Source organism: Anthonomus grandis, chromosome 5 (assembly GCF_022605725.1).
Source record: "Anthonomus grandis grandis chromosome 5, icAntGran1.3, whole genome shotgun sequence".
Taxonomy (NCBI): domain Eukaryota; kingdom Metazoa; phylum Arthropoda; class Insecta; order Coleoptera; family Curculionidae; genus Anthonomus; species Anthonomus grandis.
The window spans coordinates 7,820,948-7,845,220 of NC_065550.1; the positions used below are offsets into that span (position 1 = coordinate 7,820,948).

At 31.1% G+C, this 24,273-nt stretch overlaps 1 protein-coding gene and 1 long non-coding RNA gene across 5 annotated transcripts in view; one reads left to right on the forward strand and one right to left on the reverse strand.

The window, feature by feature from the left end:
- Positions 1-24,273, reverse strand: part of LOC126736795 (protein UBASH3A homolog) — an 82,504-nt gene that overhangs the window by 17,481 nt on the left and 40,750 nt on the right. For all 4 annotated transcript variants that reach the window (XM_050441344.1, XM_050441345.1, XM_050441346.1 and 1 more), the window contains one exon: positions 63-234. In XM_050441344.1, the coding sequence (XP_050297301.1) occupies positions 63-234 (172 nt within the window). The remainder of the gene's footprint in view (positions 1-62; positions 235-24,273) is intronic.
- On the forward strand, positions 20,620-21,304 carry LOC126736804 (uncharacterized). The gene is made up of 3 exons (XR_007660778.1): positions 20,620-20,743; positions 20,799-21,086; positions 21,143-21,304. It is a non-coding gene; the product is annotated as an uncharacterized LOC126736804 (long non-coding RNA).

A 24,273-nucleotide genomic window follows, 5' to 3' on the forward strand; every position in this document is an offset into this window, starting at 1 on the left:
AATAGGATTATAGATAATAGAATTACGAATGAAAATTTAAGTGAAGTTATAAAAATGCATACTTTCGTAGGGCTTTTAAAACAGAGTCACATGTTTGAATACATCTGTAACTAGGAGAACAATACACTTGGTCAATAATAATATTTTTATCCCTCAAAGCTTCTCCCACTAGTCCGGCGTCAAACAGCCCTATGTTGGTCAAAGGACAGTCTTTTAAATAAGAAGTAGCGCCACCTAAAAAGGTAAAATATTTTGTTAATTGCCTTTATAATATCAGATAGTAAAATTGATATAATTTGATAATATATCCAGATATAGATAACTGATGCTTAATTTTACTAAACAGTAACCAATTTAGAAATATTTTAATTTTTTTTAAATACATTTAATTAGTCGCATTTAAAAGAGAATCGTTTCCTTGGATGTTAACAAATAGTTCAATAAATTTTTTTTAAATTTTAACATATTTATATATATTTTATTTTTTGGTACAAGATTTGTTATGATAGTAAAGCATATTTTACCTCGGCTTAAACGATTTTCTTCGTCAAGTTTTTTTATTTATCTATTTATTTATTTATTGTTTTACCAAACGAATTAATTATACTATTTATATCTCTTAGCATAGTACAATACTGATTACTGTTTAGGCCCTAACCTAAGTAAAAATACTGTTTACTTGATAAATCTTGCTTTCAACTGCTTCCTCCACTAAATAACCATAATACAGGGTGTCTCAAAAGTAATGGGACATAGAACAACAGTAGTTTTCTTACGTCAAAATCATGTGATTGAGGTCAACTTGCCTTATCCTAACTTTAATAGTAACTGAAATACCGGGTGTCAAAGTATTAATTGACTTATCGTTTTTTTCTTCTAGGCCCTGAACCAAATGACATACTGACATGAAATTTAGAACATACGAGTCTTTTAAAAAGAAAATGTCATATACAGTTGTCGTGTTTTCGGTAGAGGGCGCTCGTTGCGTTAGTTTTTACTTTTTTACATCCCCTAACTTTTTTGCAGCTCCGTATATTGGTTTAGTAACAAATTAATTTCTTACACAATATTAAATAAAAAACAACCATTTTTGACATAATCACCATTTTTCAAAAAGTTTTTGAAAACAATATACACTAATATATATTGATACCGAAGTGGGCAAATAATACAGAAGTAAGCAAATAGTTTCAAAACAATAAGCAGCCTGGTATGACATGATCTATTTACTAGATACTAGGGACCTTAACATTGAAAAATTGGAAGGAAAGAAAAAAAGAAACTATAGACATCTTAATGCCGTGGTGCCAAGGCTTATGTGGCCACGAAGATGAAGATTTTGTCGAAGATGAAGATGTTTGTCGCATGGCATTGGAAGTAGTTTTTGTTATTTTAAACGTTTTTATAAGATCTTTTTTATCTATTTGGATACGATAAATTATTTATTTCTGATGAAATTTCAATATTTTTACGCTATATTCACTGAGGTAGTTCAATGTCCTATTATAAAGTATAAATTCCAGGCAGGAAATGTATTAAATTTGTGATATAATATATATATATATATATATATATATATAGTCAATACCATTTCCAGAGAGTCGTAAATCCGAAATGACTAGGTATTTTGGTGACAAGGCAATTAGTACAAGTGTATTGAATAATATGTAATAGTGGAATTAATAATAAAAAGTAGAAGCTTTTTCTTACCTTACATTCCGACCCTGTCATTAACGTATTTAACTAAGCAAGTTAAAAACGTGCGCAGTAAAAAGAAAATAAAAGAAAAATGTAAAATGGGTAATTCAAAGTCTACAAATCAAAAAGTTAAAGAAAATGGGGAAGTGAAGTCCAACTTTATAGTACAAGAAGCAGAGTACAACCTCACCAAGGAAATCAAGAAATCAAAAAAAAAAACGTCAACAGTCGCTAAGGATAGTTTCGAGATTTTCCTTCTTTTATACGGTCACATAAAACAGGTCAGAATAGACCTGAGGACTTATATAAGAATTACCTTTTAAAAAATCCCTCAAACACAAAAAACGTTAATCATAAAACCTTCTGCTTATCAGAGCCAAACCATAGGTGATTACGTACGTAATCACCGCGTCCTTAATGAGTTTATGCCAATGTATGTAAACGAAACGCGCTTAAATTGGGACATATGGATTAAATATTTTGTATCTTGTTATAACACAACACCAAGTATATATCATAACTACACTCCATACGAATTAATTTTTGCTAAAAAAGCCGATCTTCCAGAGTTCCTTAATGGTCAGATAGATCCATTATACAGGGTGTGCCAACAAGGTGTACGGCTAAGATAGCGCCTTAACTATACGAGGTAGAGCAAAAAGTTCTACAGCAAAGTTGTATGGTTGCCTGGAACCCTCTAAAAAGCAAAAAATAACATAAAAAAATTAATTACGTTGCAACGCCGCACGGAAATTTTAAAAACGTTATACCAAAGTAAAGTACTCTTTTTGCCTCCCATTTTAGTACTATAATATACAGGGCGTACCATTAAAAAAAAACATATTTTATAGTAACTTTTTCATGACACACCCAGTATACATAAAAATATTTTTAGTTCGTAGGTTTTTGTCAACCCTACAACTTTGCTGTAGAACTTTTTGCTCTACCTCGTATAGTTAAGGCGCTATCTTAGCCGTACACCTTGTTGGCACACCCTGTATAATTTAGATGGGTATGATGGATAAGTCCCCTTTCAATTAAAGTAGCTGATAAAAGAGCTAAGGAATTTCTTAAGAAAGCAAAACGTGACCGTACGTTGACCGTACCTGTACGTTAAACATACGTTGACCTACAGTTTGACCATCGGATCTGTGTCTACGAAAAGAATGCGGGCGAAATTTTGAAGCGTTGTCACGTCTTACTGCAAAAATGAAATAGTATTGAGTAAAAAGTAAATATAATGGTAAAATTAAGCTATTTAAACATAAAAAAGATAATAAATAATGTAATGCAGTTTAAACCATATTTTTTAGTTCTATTTGCTAATGTTTTGCATATTAGAAAATCCAATATTGACTAATATTTATCCGAAATTCCTAATAAAACTTACAAAGCCGGCAACGTCGTGCTTTCGCGGAAGCATCTCGCTGTTTGGGGACAGGTGATTGGTTGATGACATCGCGGCCATTAATTTATTATTTTTATGCAGCTCTCTGTCTTTCTCTATCTTATTGGATCGCATCCTACCAGGTTTTGTGTAATTTTCGGAATAATATCGATTTCTTGCGGATTCAGTGGCGGCGGCGTATGTTAATACTTTTAAGCTATTAAACTGTTTTTATTGCTGTATTTTTAGGTACCTACTTAATTTCTGACCTATGACTTTTGAGTAGTGTAGTATAGTTTAGTTTATTTGCTATTATTGTTGTTGCTGTTTTGTTGTTGTTTTGTGTTATTTGTTTCTTTGTTGTTAAAGTTCATAATTTTTAACAGTTTTTGTGTTATTTACGTTAAAATGAATAACTTTATTCATAGCCAAGGAAGTGATTGCGAATGTTTATAGGTAAGTAAAATGATAATAAGAGAATTATAAAGCCTAAGCACAGTTATGAAAAAAAAACATTAAAATAAAATCATAATTTATGCGACACTAAATTTCAAAAATTATGTACCTAATGTTGTAATAAATAAAAATCATATTCAATGAATTAAAACCAAGCTCGATTGCTTTACAAACAAAAAAGATTTAAAGGTAATGTTGGTTATTTTGAATATAAAATGTCTATAAATATAAGTAATATGAATTGGAACGACGACTAAAAAAAATCGAATATCAGGATTATATACTTCTTGTACAAATTCTTAGGGTTTGCAATGAAGAAGCTACTAATAACTTCGTTAATCTACCAGTAAAGCGCAAACTTGAAAGAGTATCTCAATATACTGGCGTAAGCATTTCAATGGTGAAAAAAATTCACAAAGAAGATGAAGAAAGAATGCGGACGGACCCCAACAAAATGCTTTCTAGTCCCGGCAAAAAAAGACCGCGAATGACGAAGGTGGAACAAGACGACAACTTTCATTTTCAAATAGTTAAACACCTAATAAATCGAATTTATATGGGTCTAAAGTTGTGCCTACTAGCAGAAAGCTATTGCAAAAATTGCCAGAAGAAAAAAATTTTCCAAAAATAACATCTTTAAGGTATACATACCTAAGAGAAATAAAAAAACACTGAGCCGAAGGACGCAATATTGTCTATTTAGATGAAACTTGGATAGACAATGACCTAATGTTTAAAAAATGCTGGCAGAGTGAGACTGTTACTGGAGTGGTTAGCAATATATTCTTCAACAGGTACAAATTGATTATACTTATTTAAATAATAATTTAAATTATACATATTATGTAGTAAATTCAATGTTTAAACAGCATAATTCGACAGATATCCAGGCATCGAGTACGGCACTCTTATTTTAAGTGAATAAACTAAGTAGGTGTATTACAAATTTTGTGTTTTCTTTACTTTACTTTTATCTCAAACTTCCCTAATCTTGTCTGTCATTTTTTTATTACATATTTACAAATAAAATATTTTAGAAGACCTTAATTTCCAAATTAATATCTTACCTACAAATACCTATTTTAAAATTAAAACCAAACCATATTTTTTAATATTTAATACATTCAAATCTGTGTAATCGGTTTATAAAATTTCGCACGTCACTGGCCATTTCATGAATGAAATGAGGCGGGTCTAGTCTACAACCACGTTCCCCGCACCGATACCGCTTAGCTACAGATTGGTTGGGCAGACTTTATATTATCACTTAATCCAGGAGATTTAGTACCAATCTCAAAATTATCTCCTATAAAATTGTACACGTTTTTATCAACTCGGAGTGTCGCTGACAGCCCCCTTTAAAATGAACATAAAAATTACGCTTGAATTCGAATTTCTCGCTCCAAAAACTTCCTACTACTAAATTTTACATTAATATGCTACTTTTTAAAGGACTTAAACGTAAAAAATAAAATTCAAACTTTCACACCTGTATGTACCTTGGTTAATATAGATTTTCGGACTAGAAGAACACGAACCAAAATCAAAAGAGATTATATAAATAGTACATTTGAAAGTATTATAGTAGTTTATATAAATAGTAAAAATTATTTTTTTACTCAACAGAGGGTACAAAAAAAATGTATTCGTATTTGTATATACAAAAAAATTATTCCTATTCTTATTTTATGGTCTCTAATAATCTTTTAAATAGGCGAAAAAACAGAAAGTCTCGGTCTCGACAGTCATATAATAAAATTACATTTTTAAAATGGTTACATGTTTCGCTCAGAAATGAGCATCATCATACCTGAACGGCGGAAGTCTAATAATCCACACCTGTTACGAACCAGCTATATGATAACACTTACAAAGAATAACTCAATGTGTAGTATGTATTTATTACATTATTACCAATTCGAAACTTCGATCACATATTTTCCTTCGGCCCTTACTTAAAGCTATTGTACGAGAGATCTAAACAAGCCTTATACTTGTCTTTCTGTTATTTAGTTTTTTTTTAATTTTAAGGAGTTACACTTTTTATTTTTTTATCTCTTATTACATACTATTGTATGATACCTCTGATGATATCTCTATTGTAAGAAGTACCTTAAATAAATAAAATGAAAAGTTTTATACAATTTATTTAAAAGTTTATTACAAGAATAAATTCAAATTACATTAGGCTCATTCAAAGTAATTTATACAGTGTATACATTTATATTAAAATTTGAAATTTGGCACACATCATTAGCATCCTAAATACTACTTTTTGGTCCCTAGCTCATTTTGCAAAACTTCAAAATGGTTTGGCGGCGAGACGCTACCAACTCCCGGCGTTAGGTGACGCATATGTTTGTCTCATTATAAATGTATATCAAATGTTGTAACATAAAGTTTTTAACTAAAACTGGTTGTAACTTACTTTTTGTATTAAAGAGAAACGAAATTTGTTACAAAGATATCGTCATCTGATTTGACTGATATAATAAAACGCCTTGAAATATCGACAATGACAAAGACCTGGTTTACCTCTTTCAAGCCCTTAATTATGTCAGACAAAATCGTTTCTACTGCTTGTACAGTAGACCTGCCCGGTAAAAACCTTTGCTGATCTTTTAATATACCTTCACAATTATTTAAAAATATTTTTAAAAAATGGTATAATGACAATTAAACAATGTTATTAACATCATCTTATTTGCACTTTTTATTCTACACAGTAGTTATGCTGAAAGTGGAACTAAAAAATTAGCTATTTCTTTTGAGTTTTAGTCATAAATCTCTTTGAAATATATTCAATAAGAGTTGAAGAAAAATTTTATAATGTCTGTAGCTGAGTCTTTCCCATAAGCTTCAAATTCGATTTTTTGGTTAATACGGGTAAAAAGTCCAGGAATAGGAATTTTCCTTCAATCTTTTTTCGATAGCAAATTCAATCTTAGGGTGTAAACAATAAACACACAACAAAAAATCGGCAAGTTAATTATCACTACCATCCCATATTAGAAAAATATCATCAACATATCTCTTATAAAGTATGAGGAAATTAAACTCATAAATAGCTTTTCTGGCCTTTCATTGATTTTGATTTGGCCTTTCTGGGATTTCATTATTAAATTTGAAAAAAAACTGGTTAAGTACCAACGTCAGAAGAGTAGAAAGGTAACTAGCTTAGGGAGACCACTACCGTGCAGCATATTTGAACTAAGGTAATACAATAATCTGGATGAATACTGTGAAAAAACCTTTTTAGGTCTAGGGAAATTAACCTCGAATAATTATTTAGCGTAAGATATTTAAGGGAATTAGCGAAATTAATGGTTTTTTTACGCTAAACCAAAGAGAAAGAAAAACCAGAAAAATTTATTAGTTGGGTCCTTTTGAATCTTCAAATCATCAATAAAGTCAAGAAAGTCTCAACTTTAGCTATATATCACATCTTCTCATTATCACTAAGCAAGAACCCTTATCTTCTTTGGTAGCAAAGTTGTTAGCAAGTGGTTTGATTTCCCACGTCTACCGAGTGGGAAAGTCGGGAGGCGAAAGGGTGCGTCCTATCTCAGTTGAAAGCAACAGTTACTTTTTACGTAAATACATATTAACTAACGCTTACAAGTTAAAAGGTACAAAAATCTATATTTCTCCTGAATACACCCAAGACGAATACAAAGATATAAAAATTTTAAGAGAACACCTAAAAAAGGCTCGACAAAATCAACAAGCTGCAAAAATTAAAAACAAGACATTAGTTATTGAAGGTAAAACATATTCAGTAAAAGAATTACAAAGTAAAGAAACAGCTGGGCTTTTCCAAGAGGGTACTAAAGGCAACAAAGAGACACCATCAGGCTCAAATAAACGTAGAGCTTCTCCATCCCGCACTGGAATCCAGGAGAAGGAGAATCCTACCAAGAGGAAAACTCGTGCTCAAAATAGAGATTTTGATAAAAAAAATTAGAACAGTTTTCTTTTTTTTTTTTTTTGTCTAAGAGTTTTGAAACTGTAATTTGTATATGGGTTTTGAACTCTAAATTTTATTATTTGTTTACTTCAAATTTTTTTTGGTTTTAAGATCTGTGTAGGCTTTACGTTCGTAACTTGTTGCACTTTTAAGACTGTTGGAGGGAGAATTCTGCAATGACATAATTATATTTTATATTTAATTTTGTTTTTTGTATATTTTGGTTATTGTTTTAGAATCTGTGTTGGTTGTACGTTGCAAGTCCTTTAAGCGTTTTTTAGCCTTTTTTATTCTATTTATTTATTTCTAAATTCTATCAGGTCTAAAGTGTTTTATTGGCATGAGATAAAAGCATTTCTTTCATTGACATGGATAATTATATCAGGGACTATACATATTTAAAAATTGACACATCAGAAATAGAAAACCCAATATTACAACCCATATTTTGCCAAATAGTAATTTTAATATTTTGCAATTGAATATTAGAAGTATAAATCAAAATTTTGATAATCTACAATGTCTGCTGGACCAATTTTCATTTAATTTTGATGTCATTGTTCTCTCAGAAACACATTATGTCTTTGATGAAACAGTTTATCGGATGAATGGATATAATATAATATACAATAGAGGCATTTTAAATAAATGTGATGGAATAATTATTTTTGTGAAAGAACACGTATCATAAAAACATAAATTTGAATTCATTGGTCAAGTAAAATCAATAGAATTGGAAATAACTACCCCTTTAACAAATATGCTTTTAATAACTTGTATATATAAATCTCCCAGTATAAATAAGGATCAATTTAATAATGATTTTGCCCACTATCTCGAACTGAGAAAGAATATAAAAAACCATATAATTACTGGTGATATAAATATAGATTTGTTATCAATGAAAGGGGAAAGTGAGGAATATAAAAATATAATAAATTCCTATCATTTTGTTTCGTATATTAATAAATTTACCAGACCGGAGTCAAAAATCTGTCTAGATCATTTTTTGGTTAAAATTTGTAATGAGGATATTTCAAAAATTCCTACGTCTTTTATTTTGAAATATGATCTTACAGATCATTTTCCAATTATTTTGAATTTAAGCTTAAAGGATGAGGATGCAAATAATAATAGTCATTTAGTGAAAACAAAGAAATATATTAACTATGAGGCATTAAGAAATGACTTAGAAATGGAAGACTGGCAATTGATATATGGTACAAGAGACACGGAAGTGGCAACAAGGATGTTTGTGGATATTTTAGTTGGGAAAATTGAAAAACATACAGAATTAATTAAAATAAGTAACAGGAAAAACGGAAAAAGTAAATGGATTACGAAAGGTTTACTAAGAAAAATAAATGAAAAAAATAGTTTATATCTACAGTGTAAAAGAGAACCAAATAATGAAGAACTAAAGGAAAGATATAAAACATTCAATAATGAGATAAAAAAACTTATTAAGGGAGCAAAAAGGGACTTTGTACAAAATACAATTAGAGACAACAGAAATAAAACTAAAGCCCTCTGGAATTGCGTTAATGCCATATGTAGTAATAAAAAAAAGAACAAGGGAAATATTAGTAAAATTAAGCTTACAAATGGTGAAATACTGGAAGACAAACAAAACATAGCAAACCAGTTTAATAAATATTTTAGTGAAATAGGGCAAACACTTGCAAATACTATAAAAATAACGAATACCTATGTTCATAAGTCTAACGAAAACCATCATATTCATCAATCGATGTTTTTAAGGGAAATGACGCCCACTGAGGTCATAGAGATCATTGACAGGTTAAAAAAAGGCAAATCGCCAGGTGTTGATGGCATTAAGGCCGAAGCCCTAAAAGAAATAAAAATTGAAATAGCACATGTGCTAGCATATTTAATAAATATGTCCTTCAATACAGGTATCTTTCCCGAAACTTTAAAAATTGGTATGATCACACCTCTACACAAAACTGGCCTGGAAGAAGACCTTAACAACTACAGACCAATCTCTCTAATTTCCAGTATAGCTAAAATTTATGAAAAAATTTTTAAAAATCGGTTAGTGTCATTTCTAACAAAGAACTCCATTCTTTCAAACAAACAGTTTGGCTTTCGAGAAAAAATGTCAACAGAAGATGCAATTATACATTTAACAAATTATTTATATGAAAACTTAGATAAATCTAAACCATCACTCTGTATCTTTGTTGACCTCTCTAAAGCCTTCGATACTGTTAATCACAAAATCTTGTTAGATAAACTAAATTGTTACGGCATTAGAGGAATAGTTCATAAACTAGTTGAAAGTTATTTAAAAAATAGAAAACAACTTGTCAAGATCGATGAAGTACAAAGCTCCTTCGCAGACATAACCTGTGGGGTACCCCAAGGCACTGTACTTGGCCCATTATTATTTATATTATATGTAAATGACTTACTTAAGATTGATATTTTGGGGGAAATAGTAAGCTACGCTGATGACACTGCCATATGTTATTCAGGAAATTCATGGAATTCTTTAAAACAGAACGCTGAAGCTGATTTTAGAAAAATTTCCTCTTGGTTTCAATCAAACAGACTGTCTTTAAACGCCTCTAAAACAAAGTATTTGACATTTACATCTTACACTAATAACTTGCCTCTGATGGGTCTTCTTAATATAAACTCCCATTTTGAGATACCAGAAGCAAATTCCATAAAGTATTTGGGTATAACATTAGACCGGCACTTAAAATGGGATATACATGCAGGTGAACTTACAAACAAATTAAGAGGCTTGATATCTAAGTTTAAACGACTTAAGGATTTTATAGATATTAAACACTTAAAAACATTGTACTTTGCTCTGGTACAATCACATTTAAATTATGGACTCAGCGGATGGGGTGGATTAAGAAATTGCCATATGTCCTCCATTGAAGTTGTTCAAAAATGGATTTTAAAAATAATCTATGATAAAGACAAACTGTTTCCATCTGATCAGCTATACAATCTTGCTGGTATATTTGACTTAAAACAATTATATGTTCAAAAGTTACTTTTAAATCTTCATAAAAGGAAAATCACAGTTGAACATGTGAATCATTCATATGCTACTCGAGCTCAAAATCAAAGCGCTGTAGTTCCACGAAATGAAAAAACTATTGGTCAGCGATATTTTAGATTCTATATCTCTAAGATTTATAATTTGGTTCCGGGGCATATAAAAGATAAAATAAATCAAAAAAAATTTAAATTTTATGTGAAAGACTGGATACAGCGGACGGACAGAGAAACGTTTAATAATATATTAAATCATAATATGTAACATACTATGATATATAAATATGCTTTTCTTTTAAACATAATCCTTAGCAAATCCATGTAAAATTGAAAAGAAAGCAAATAAAATCACACAAACCTGGACATGACATACTACCTCGATATAGACCTTAAAAATTACCGAATTGGACATACTCGATCCTGATCTATGTTTTGAACATTATATCGTAGTCATTAAATTTTAGATAAGATTAACTCTGTAAAACTTTTAAATTCATATTCACGTACAAGTAGTAATCTCGCTACTTCTGTGATCATTGTTTATTCACTATTCTCTTGATCGTTATTATAGACATTTTGTAATATTGTTAATTATTATTTTGAATAAACTATTATTATTATTATTATTATTATTATAAGTCAATATCGACCTACTTCTTTTTTAGAGATTTTAAGTGTGCAGCATTTTATTTGAGCATTTTACGGTCAGGCACACCTCAACATTTCTGATCATGAATTGATTTATGCAATTTTCGGCTTGGAAACTGAAGGATGAAGTGGAATCAGTCACGTATCGAGATTTAAAGAATCGATCCCCTGGCATAATATTTTTGATTTGGATAATATTGATGACAAAATAAAAAATTTTAATGATAATGCTTATGGACATATATGCTCCTATCTATATGACCCTCAAATTAATGAAAGAAAATCTTTCATGAATAACGCAGAATGTAAAATTCATGATAAAACTTCGAGATAAGGATAAATTTAAATTTAAAAAGAATATGAGTGTGAAATCACACAATGAATATAAAGAACTTAAAAATTATATTACTAAGCTTATATGTAGAGAGAAAAAAATCTTTTTTAGAGCAACATCTTAATACTGGAAATAGTAAAATATTCTGGAAAACATTAAAGAATTTCAATATTTTTTCAAAACAAAAAAAAGATAGTTTATCTGGTACGATATTTAATCCTATTGACATTAATAATTTTTTTCGTGAATAACATACCCCCAAGTAATATTTCTGCTGAAATTCATAGATACTATGAAAAACCAGTTATTGGTGCACAATCTGAAAGTTTTAAATTTCTCATTGTCTCAGAAACTGAAGTTTTAGAATATTTAACCGAAATCAAGACTAGGGCTATGAAATATACTATGATATGGTTGGTTCTGATGGAATACATGTCATTTTTTAAATATTTTGCTGTCCTTTTATTTTAAAATATATTTTTTATCTAATAAATAATTGTATAGCAAATTCTATATGTCTCTATTCCTTATGTTCACTAACGCTCCATTGACATTTCATTAATTTCAATAATTACATTAATAATTTCAGTCAACTTCTTTTATTCATAAATCTTTAAATTCACACTGTCAATGACACATTACTACTGTAACGCATCACTCTCCTGGTTTAATTATCCATGCTTTCTGTTGACGGTCCGTCACTTCTCTGATTGGTCATAATTAATATTTTCTCTGATTGGCTGATATTGACAGCTCAGGCGACAGGTGGGGTCGTTATTGATTTAGTCGGTACTGCGTCCATTTTTCAAGGACTGGTTCCCGTGTTGCAGGTAGGAGCGCCCGTAAAAGGCCAGTTTTTTTATTTCCGAAGTTTGTGAATCAGGAAGTGGCCAATATGGTTTATAATTTATGGTCCTTAAACTTGTTCCTTTAGGGAACCGTTTATTTCATAATTCTGGTGCAGGATGCCCAAGATTTTGATGGATAGAAAATGAAACTTAGCAAGGTGAGTGAGTCACATTTTTAACGCCATTCATTTTTTATCGATAGTGAATACAATGGCAACCGTTGTTTTAGGGTTTTACTTTTCCGTTTTCCTCTTTATTCTTCTTCAATTTTTGATGGCTGCAGGCTTTTGATTTTCCCGGGAAATTGCTGAAAGCGGTGGAGCTGGAGCCAGAGTTAGAGCTAGTATTAGAGATTCCCAGTCCGGATAGCTGAGCTACAAATGGCATATATTCACAGCCTCGGTTTTGAAGGCTAGCCGTTCATTTCTTGCAGGAATATACAGGCCAGTTTTTTCCATTTACTTAAATATTACTAACCATAGATTTGTCTCACTTATTTAAATTTTTTATTAATATACCTTTTATTTGAATTTAACGTTACAAATATTTAATCAATGTCATAATTTAATACGTCAATTTCTTACCTATATTAGTTATTTTTTGTTTAGTATTTTTCAGTACCCTTTTTGGTAGTTAAGTAGATATAACACGGTTAAGGCTGATATGCCTTAGGTAAAAAGGTGAACTTCCCCTGCGTAATACAAATATATACTAAAAACTTTAACGATTGCAATTTATTTTCCAAGTGCTGAAGTCTACCTAGTAGCGAAATCATAATTTAAATGTTACTTTTGTCAAACTTATTCTAATCATATCAACATTATTCATATTTTAATTCATAGCGAATTATTAACATTTATCAGATAAGAACATGAGGTGTGTACATATCTTTGATGTAAATATAATTTGGTTGTATTGTTAAGATTTTTTTGCCTCTTTAAATCTACCTTATCCAGGGTCATTTAATTGTTAATTGAAATCTATATACCAAGTCTTTTTCTTAGTTTTCTTTCATTAAAAAAAAAACTAAGTGGCGCCCTCTTATTTAATAGTTGTAATCAAGTTTAGATTCTTTAATAGCCAGTCTGTGTAAACCTTCGAACAATCCCAAGCCTCCAATAATTCTCAGCTACCGTCTACACAACTCTTGGCAAAATAGTAACACTGTAAAGTTAACGCAACAAGACCATGATACGTTATTACTAGTTTTGGATTATCTTGGTTTTCATCAGAATTCAATCAGATTAATTCAGAATTATCTTATGAATCGCCAGCAAAGGGTGGTTTTGAATGGCAATAAATCATATTATCTTGGCGTTAATTCAGGTGTCCCTCAGGGGTTAATTTTAGGACAAATTTTTCCAAAGTCCTAACTTCATTTCCCAATTTCATAATATTTTAAAACACTGCAAAATACAAAAGTATGCAGATGACACTTAAATATATTACTCTTTTTCGCCCTCATTGCTGGCTCATAGTTGTCTCTCTGTAACTGAAGATCTAAACACCCTATACAAAATTTCTAAAGACCATGCTCTCCACTTGAACCCAAGTAAATCCTTTGTTATGTTTTTTAGCAGGCCTATTGATGTAAAACATCTGATTAAAAGAGTTATCTTAAAGATTGGCGATGAGATTCTTTCTATAAAAATAGAATGCAAAAATTTGGGGCTTATTTTAGATAACGAATTAAGGTTTGAAAAACATATTTATAGGTGCATTCAAAGATGTATAGGGAATCTACGTGTCTTATACCTTAACTCGAGACATTTCCTTAATCAAAAAAATCTAAAAAAGTTTTATGCGATTTAATGGTTCTCTCTGTTTTTAATCATTGTGATGCTGTTTATGGACCTTGTTTAACTGCGGAGGATTGTGAGAAAATAGAACGAGTTCAAAAATATTGTTTTTTAAGATTTATTCATGGTATTCGCCGTAGACAACAAGCAAGTCATACTGGAGGCCACTGGATGGGTAAATATGAAACAGGGACGTTTTCTTCATAGATGTGTAATGTACTTCATAGATATAAAGTTAAAGTCTCCTCAATACTTATTTCAAAAATCACATTCAGGACAGATGTTAATACCCTTAATTTGCGATTCAATGGGATCATCATACCTAGACATCAATCCGCAAAATTCAAGAGATCTTTTAGAAACTGGCTAGACTAAAGACCTGGCTAAAGTATTTAATAGTCTACCCTCTGCTCTACAAGTCTGCTCTATCTCAGCTTTCTCTCATCATATTAAAAACTATGTCTGGTCCTTGCCACAAACTTTTTAATTTAATATCTAATTCCACCAATAATCAAATCTTGAACCCATACATCATCTAGTTTTATGAGAGATTATAAAAAATAAATTTTTCTTCTTGAAATTGTTAGCTTTAGATTTTTTTATTTTACTGAAGGAATGTATGTCTACTTCTCCTTAAGGATAAGCGTATAAATCAGCTGAACGAATTATGTTCAACTGAACTCTTGTCTTTTCATTGTATATGTATATACTTATACTTGAATAAAGATTATTATTATTATTATTATTATTATTATTATTATTATGTCAGTTTAGATAATAGATATTAGATTTTACCGAACATTTCATCCAAAACAATAACCTCAACAAAAGGTAGTAATGTAGTTAAAGTAAGAAATAGATATTTGAATCTAGAATTGACTGAACTTAAAGTTTTGTAATGTTGTCCAATTTCTTCCTTGAACGAAATGATCCTCGCTCGTTCCTATGCTGTTTTGCAGAATTTAAAATGGTTTTCGTTATGACGTTTACAAATCTTGGAGTTAGGCCAAAATACAGGCATTGTCGGAGAAACCAGATTTTCAGCAGTAATTTCTGAGAAATAAGATTCTTCCAATAAAAATGAATTAATTTCGCTTTACTAGCGTTTTGACTTATGATAAAATCTTTTCCATTAAGGATACAACCTTGTTGCACCTAACATCCTTTATCTTTCATCCAACCTAATTAACCAATGGTATTGACGCTTTGTTTGATCGTGTGAATGTTAGAATTTGGCCTCTGGTAAAACAAACAATTTTATACTTTTAATTTCAATTTTTTTATTTGACCCTGGACTAATTCTTAAATTCTTTCTTTGTTTATTATTTGTTTCAGTGGCTGTTTTAAATAGGCAATTCGCTTTTATACTTTCTAATGTATTTAGATTAAAACTGAGGATGCTGTGTAAGATGGCGAAATACGTGTCACCTTGTCAAATACAGGGTGTTTCAGAACTATGGGATCAAACTTCTGGGGGTTGTTTAGTGCAACAGAAGAATCCATTTGAGTATAGGAACCCATGTCCGGAAATGCGTCACTACGCCACTACGGCCCTAAGACACGTTAAAATTTATAAAAAAACATTAATTACCTAAATAGGATCTGCTGCATTTATTTTTACCTTTTGTACATGATACCATAACAACAATTGTTTAAAATCAACGCTTATCAATGTAATGTTTAAAAATTTTATAGCTTACAATTTTTAAACATTTATTGCTAATGGAAAACTTTACCAATCAAGAATTGGCAGATATGCATTTGGCATACGGAGCAACAAACTGCAATGCACGAGCTGCATCGCGGTTGTATCATGAACGTTATCCCGAACGACAGCATCCTGGATACAAAAAGTTTATTGCGGTTCATCGGCGGCTCGCTGAGTCAGGCATGTTTAAGACCAAGATGCATGATACTGGAACATGAACGGTCGAATTTGAAGAAGAGGTGCTTCAGCGAGTTGCCGATGAACCATCAAATAGCACACGTGACGTCGCTAAGAATATGAATACGAGTAACGCTCTCTGTTCAAGGTATGACTGCAGCCCATTATCATCCTAGAGTTCAATTTTGTCGATGGCTTCTGGATCACATCATTGCACAACCAAATTTTTTACGATATGTTTTGTGGACCGATGAAGTCTCTTTCACAAGAGACGGTATTTTTAATAGTAGGAATAGCCATGTTTGGGACGAAGAAAATCCTTAAGCATATTTTTCCAAGAAAACATCAGAATCGTTGGTCTGTCAACGTATGGGCAGGCATTGTTGATGATTATTTAATTGGGCCATACCTTCTACCGGAACGGTTAACAGGACCTATTTATCTGCGTTTCTTGGAGGAAGTTCTCCCAGAACTCCTTGAAAATGTTCCACTAAACGTTAGACAGCAAATGTGGTTTCAGCATGATGGAGCGCCGGCTCACTTTCCTGTACAAGTACAAGTTCTTGGCTTCCTAGGTCACCCGATATAACGTCGCTCGATTTTTTCTTGTGGGGACATGTAACAAGTCTTTAGTCTACGAAACTCCAGTATAATCAGAGCTAGACTTAATTGGACGAATAACAGCAGCATTTGAAATCATTCAAAACGAGGATCAAATTTTTAGTGTAGTCCGCCGAAATCATGTGCGCCGTTTAAATCGGTGTATTGAGGTTGGAGGAAGACATTTTGAACAATTGTTGTGATGGTATCATATACAAAAGGTAAAAATAAATGCATCAGATCCTATTTAGGTAATTAATATTTTTTCTAAATTTAAACGCGTCTTAGGGCCGTAGTGGCGTAGTGACACATTTCCGGACATGGGTTCCTATACTCAAATAGATTCTACTGTTGCACTGAACAACCCCTAGAACTTTGATCCCATAGTTCTGAAACACCCTGTATATTTTAGATGCGATAGTGTCAATGAGAAAGTTATTCGTCTAAAAAAAAACTACAAAATTCATCTAAGAATTTTTCTTGATCAATAAATTCATTGTTTATAGCGGGTACAATTATAACCGTTGAATTTTGTATGATTCAAATATTCAAATTCAAATATATAACTTAAAATTGTACAGTGTTGTTACAAAGTTAGTGTTTGTGCCCTAAGTCACAAGTGACTTGTCGGGACACAGTATTTCAGAATACAATAATAATTTAACAATAAATTTGAGAGCTTGTTATAAAAACCAAATTAAATTAACTTAGATTAAATTTGTAAAAGTAATATTTAAATTAATTCATTCTTTTATTCTATCATTAAATAATATTTGCAAATATACCTGTAATTATAACATTTGTTTACATTAGAAAAGGTAGCTTTAATAAAATATTTTCATAGTTACACCTGATCCATTCGGTTATGCGTATATTAAACAGTTTTTTTCTTATAGCCTTAAAAGCGTGTGGTATAAAATTAAAGATTCTTGGCCCCACATAAGATATATGACGTTGACAAATTGTAAAATCTACCTTAGTCAAATAAACATGTTCACTCGTGACAGATCTAGTAATGATGATGATGAAACTATAAAACATCCCGCTTGTCGATCTTGAAACTGACATTATTGACGATATTGACCTTGACTTTTTATCTCAAATGGTGCATTGGCCGTCAACAACCAGCAACTCAAACGACATATCTGATAATACTGGTGGAGGATCCTCGCCAGAATCCAGTGGAGTAGATGCACTTTCCCATCCACCACCAAAAAAATGGCTACGAAGGCAAAGGAAGAGCAACGACACAAAAAAGTTATTATGTAACAACGAAGTACACGTCAAAGCAGCATTCGATAAATGGAATTAAACACTATTTCAATTTCCTAAAATATTTATGTCTTTCTACTAAAATTGAATTCAAGTTATTCATCAATTATAATATAAATTTAAAAAGTTAATGTGTGTTAAATAATAAATTTAATGAAATGTTTGGAAATTACCATTTCCAAACATTTCCCTTTACCGACGAGCTATCTTACTTCAAAATATACTATACTACTGTAAATGTGTTAAATAATAAACAATAATTATTTGCGTCTTATCTTTAAAATAAAAGTTTAAAAAAATTAATTCAATCTAATCAAATAGTACAAATAGTATTAAGCACAGCAAGCTGATAAAACAAGGGCTAATGTAAGTACAAAACATTTAGATGAAGATTTTTATGAAAGCAACGACTTTAACTTATTATGAGGAATATTATTCAGTAACGTCAGTTTCAAGACCCACAAACCGGGATGCGTAAATAGAAAAGCTACTCCAATACGTCCCACAGGCGGTGACCAAATAGACTAGGATTTTTATGCGTTAATCATGCAGAAAACCTACTTCAATATAGTCCTGGATGGTGCTATATTGGAGTAGGATTTTTCGGTCTATACGCGGCGTAATATTCTGTAAATGCTGCTTTAGTACGGCAAGTGTTTCTTTAGAGGTTATCTTTACATTGTTTATATTACAATACATTAAGCGGCTCGGTATTCGGTTGTTTATGAACAAAAAGTAATTTAACAATTTAACTACAATAAAATGGAAGAAACTATTAAAACGTTACTTAGTGCAATATTAACCGACTATCGAATTGTAAAAATGGATGGTCAAAGTGTCGAAAGTTTTACTGTGTCGTTTCAATGCAAGTTGAGTGTTGAAAACTATGATGAAACATGTGACAAGTTTATACAGGCTTTTTCCAATAAAACAGCAAGCAATTGGGTTGTTGAAAAATGCAGTCGTGAGGGCCAACGATTTGAATTTCGTAAAAGGTATTTATGCCATCTTCACTAAAAAATAAGGTAAAAAATAAAATGAAAGGAGAGAAGCGTAATTACAATTGCCATGCAAATATCAGTATAAAATTTTTAAAACAAACACATAACAATTTAAAAACATCTAAATTACTTAGAGAACAATTACACCTTTTAATAGATATACATTATGTACATAGTCACAAATTGTACGTTGCTCAGGCTTACAACCTCCTACGTTGCGGTGATGACGTCAAGGCAATATTTGTCTCATATTTTGAATCAGGGATGACTCCTGCAGCAGCAAAAATATTCCACGAAACGGAATTGGCTAAAAATGTCGATTCGGGGGTTGTTAAATGCTTAAAAAAAGGCTCAAAAAAACCCTATGGAAACGCAAGTAAACTATTTATATAAAAAATGGCGAAATGAACGATACGGCGAAAGAGATGTGAGTAGCGCGATTGAAATTTTAAAGAAGAAGCAGGCCAATCTTTCGGAAGGCGAAATATATATAAAAGAAGATCCGACTATTGTCTTTATTATCACGCCTATTATGAGAAGATTGTTTGCAGGTGGATTTGCGAATGAAATATTATTTATAGATTCCAGCTCATCATGTGATCAGAGCAATACAAGTGTGTCCTTTTTTTTCGTTCCCACCAAGATAGGCGCGGCACCAGTTGCAGTAGCCTTTCACACAAGTCAAAGTGAAATAAACTATTTATTGGCTTTTAATGCCGTGAAGAAAGCATTAGAAAAAAATACTGAATTATTATTTTCGCCTCCAGTTATATGACTGATGATTCAACAGCAATGCGAAACGCTCTTAAAATGGTATTTCCAAATAGTACTTTATTACTGTGTATTTTCCACGTAACTCAGGCGCTTTGGTGGTGGCTCTGGTTAAGGGACAACAACATCCCAAAAGAGAATCGAAAATTAATAATGAACTTGTTTCGTTTTCAACATTTTGTTTTCCATTACCGAAGAAAGTGCTAATGATTGTTTTATAAGGATGAAAGAACATGATGCTGTAAATACCAACCCCAAACTAATGAAGCATTTAAGAGATTTATGGGAGAGGCGCGAAGAATGGGCGTTAGCTTTTCGTCGATTTACGATAAATAGAGGCCACAATACGAATAATTATTGTCAGATATCGTCCTTCAGAGGTGTAAAGCCTTTAACATGTGTGCTTTGGTAGATTTTGTGCTTAAGACATTCGAGATATATCACAGAAAAAGGCTGCTACATTCTGCTAATTCAAGATCTCGAAAAATGACACTGGACTATCAGAAATGTTTTGAGAGATCCAAAAATATAACAGATGTTACACAGGTTGATGAAAAAACATTTAAAGTTCAGAGCGAACAAACATTAGAGTACTACATAGTTGATGATAAAATTGGATTTTGCACTTGTCCAAGTGGAAGTGGTGGCCGCTTCTGCAAACATTTACTAGCAGTTGAAAATAAGTACGGTATTATGTACAAATCTTCCCTGCTGCTAACTGAAAATGACCGCCAACAGCTTGCATATCTGGCTCTAGGAAAAAAAACTCCTTTGTTGTTCTTTAAAGACATCAACGCACCTGTGGACGAAGGATCATCAAATGAACACATATCTGATCATACTACTTCTCAGCAAGCGGAGTTAGGAGCATCATCACAGTTTAACAATTACTGACAATTACTTCAACAATTACATTACTGACAATTACTTCGACAATTACATTGACAATTACAGCGAAGTAGTCTACAAAATAAATGATGAGTTTACACGCATTGGTCTAGTTTTACAAAATGACGCAAATACGAGCCACAGTTACAGGTAAGAATTTTAAGTCACCTGATTATCAATTTTTAAATAGTATTTCTTTGTATAGAAATTTGCCGGTATACTAGAAACTCTACAGACGCCATCACAGATCATGTCATTTGTGTGTCACAAAACAACCGGAGGAGATCAAGAAAAATTAAAGTACAACCAACCTCTATTTCACGCCGAAAAGCTAGAGGTATATCAGGAGGAAGAATTCAAGCTGGACGTCCTACGAAATTAGAACTTCAGGGCACAAAAAAAACCGCCCCATAATATAGCATTTAATATTGAGAATAATTTGCAGTGTGCCAAAAAACAATAATAAACGATGCAAATAGAACCACACTTTCAAGTAAGAATAACGTCACTTAATTACTAATTATTACTAAATAAAAATTATGTTTACAGTAATTTGTCATAGAAGAACCTACAACAACATCACGCCGAAGAGCTAAAGAAACCTATTTTAGTCAAAGCATCAGAAAAATAAGCAACCCATAATAATATGGCTTTTAATATTATCAATTACTTACAGTATGACAGCAAATATTAATAAAATGATTAAATGTTTTTTTTCTAACCCAACATTTTACACTTACAAGAACTGCGTGCTTCAGTGTTTTGTTTATTTATTTATAATTTATAAGCCTATTGTAAATTTTAAACTAAACTATTCTATTTCGTGTTTGTGACCCAATATCTTCAATATTGCGGAGGGTTGTTGGATGGGGTCAGAAATAAAACAGAAACCTGTTTACCTAAATGTCGACGTTTCGACTTATATTAAGTCATCCTCAGGACACTGAAATGGATTCAAGTAATTACAGAGATAACACAAAGTAATTTCAAGTACATAAAAAACACTATTAAAATAAATGTTCTTTAAGTTACAAAAATTAAAACAACAAAAAACAAAAACCACGACACAGTTAAAATTACATTCAGTTACAATCCGTTAAAAAATTTTTTTATAAAAAAAAACAGTATAAAATATTTTTTTTTTTTTTTTTTTTTTATATACATTACACCTCTTACCTAAGTCTAGGTTTCTTAAGTTAAAATTAAAATAAGAGCGTAGAATTATTTTTAACATGGGTTAAATTGTAGGTGTTATTGTGGGCAAACTAGAACCAACAATAAGCCAAGAAACAAATGTTTTTATTCTTCCGAGCGTTTATTTATTTAATTTTTATGATTCAATGTTATGTTGATAAGTTAAGGATTAGTAAATAAGGAAGATGTATGTATCTATACGTTCAAAACCAGAAACTTAATTTGTTAATACACTGTGTGATCTAAATTTGGGACATACACTCTTTGACAAAAATAAATTTTATGTTTTAGTTTTATCTTTTTGGTAGTAAATTAATTAACTGATAGTAACTTGCATTTAGATCATCGGTGTCTTGTTTTTTATTTATGCTTTCTTTATACTTTTTTATATTAACCATTTCTAGTAAAATTCTTTTTTTATAATTTGATTCTCTGCCAATGATCCGAGTGCTGTTAAAATCAAATTGGTGTTGTTGATTGAAGAAGTGTTCTGCTAGAGCAGTCTTCCCAGATGCTGCGTAGTTCGTTGTTACTTCCCAACTTATTAACATACCAACTGATTTAATTAAAAATATAGTCCAAAATAAATGGCACCTTATCAGAGACCACTGTAACATCCCTTTAGAAGAATTTTGAAGTCTTTTAGAGTTTGTATTTGAAAATAGTTATTTTACTTTCAATAATATATATTACAAACAAATCTATGGTCTTGGAATGGGTAACTGTCTATCACCTATATGTTCTGATCTGATTACGTCAGAATTACAGAAATATTGTATGGGGAAAATAAAATTAGGTTACCATTTTTTAAAAGATTCGTTGACGACATTGCCACGTGTATTCCAAAAACTGAAATAGAAAACATAAAAAGTACATTTAACAGTTATTGGTATCACAAACCCACTTTCTCTGAGAGATTTCTTAACTACCAATCAAATCACTCATTTAAACAAAAATTAAACATAATTAGCAACCTAAAATCCCGCGCAATAGCCTTATCTCACTCCAGTTTTTATTAAAAAAAATGTTAACAAAATTAAAGATATTTTACTAAAAAACAATTTTCCTCATAAACTATTAAACAAAATCCTAAACAACAACCCTACACCTATTAAAGTCAAAGAAAACCAAAACCATAAATTTGCAAAAATTCCTTATGTCAAAGGTTTGTCTGAAAGGCTATCAGGAGTTGTTTCTGATGATGAAATCAGAATAGCGTTCAAAAATGAAAATACCATCAACAAATACTTCTCAAAACTCAAAGATAAAACAGCAAATGAGTTACAAAGTGGCGTGGTTTATAAAATACCCTGTTCTGATTGTCAAGGTTTGTATGTGGGTCAAACGGGCAGGTACTTAAAAACCAGAATTAGCGAACACGAAAGAAGCGTAAAACCAACGAACTACGCAGACTGCTCTAGCAGAACACTCCTTCAATCAACAACACTAATTTGATTTTAACAGCACTCGGATCATTGGCAGAGAATCAAATTATAAAAAAAGAATTTTACTAGAAATGGTTAATATAAAAAAGTATAAAGAAAGCATAAATAAAAAACAAGACACCGATGATCTAAATGCAAGTTACTATAATTTAATTAATTTACTACCAAAAAGATAAAACTAAAACATAAAATTTATTTTTGTCAAAGAGTGTATGTCCCAAATTTAGATCACACAGTGTATTAACAAATTAAGTTTCTGGTTTTGAACGTATAGATACATACATCTTCCTTATGTACTAATCCTTAACTTATCAACATAACATTGAATCATAAAAATTAAATAAATAAACGCTCGGAAGAATAAAAACATTTGTTTCTTGGCTTATTGTTGATTCTAGTTTGCCCACAATAACACCTACAATTTAACCCATGTTAAAAATAATTCTACGCTCCTATTTTAATTATAGCTTAAGAAACCTAGACTTAGGTAAGAGGTGTAATGTATATAAAAAAAAAAAAAAAAATTATTTTATACTGTTTTTTTTTATAAAAAATTTTTTTAACGGATTGTAACTGAATGTAATTTTAACTGTGTCGTGGTTTTTGTTTTTTGTTGTTTTAATTTTTGTAACTTAAAGAACATTTATTTTAATAGTGTTTTTTATGTACTTGAAATTACTTTGTGTTATCTCTGTAATTACTTGAATCCATTTCAGTGTCCTGAGGATGACTTAATATAAGTCGAAACGTCGACATTTAGGTAAACAGGTTTCTGTTTTATTTCTGACCCCATCCAACAACCCTCCGCAATAAACTATTTTAAATTTTTGTACACAAGTAAATGCGGGCTGTACTAAACTAGTATTTCCGTATGATAGGGCAGCAAAATAGAGAGTAATACTAGTCCAATACGGCACCTTCGGGTGATATACTCAAGTAGATTTTCTGCATGATTAACGCATAAAAATCCTAGTCTATTTGGTCACCGCCTGGGGGACGTATTGAAGTAGCTTTTCTATTTACGCAACGGGCGTGTTACTG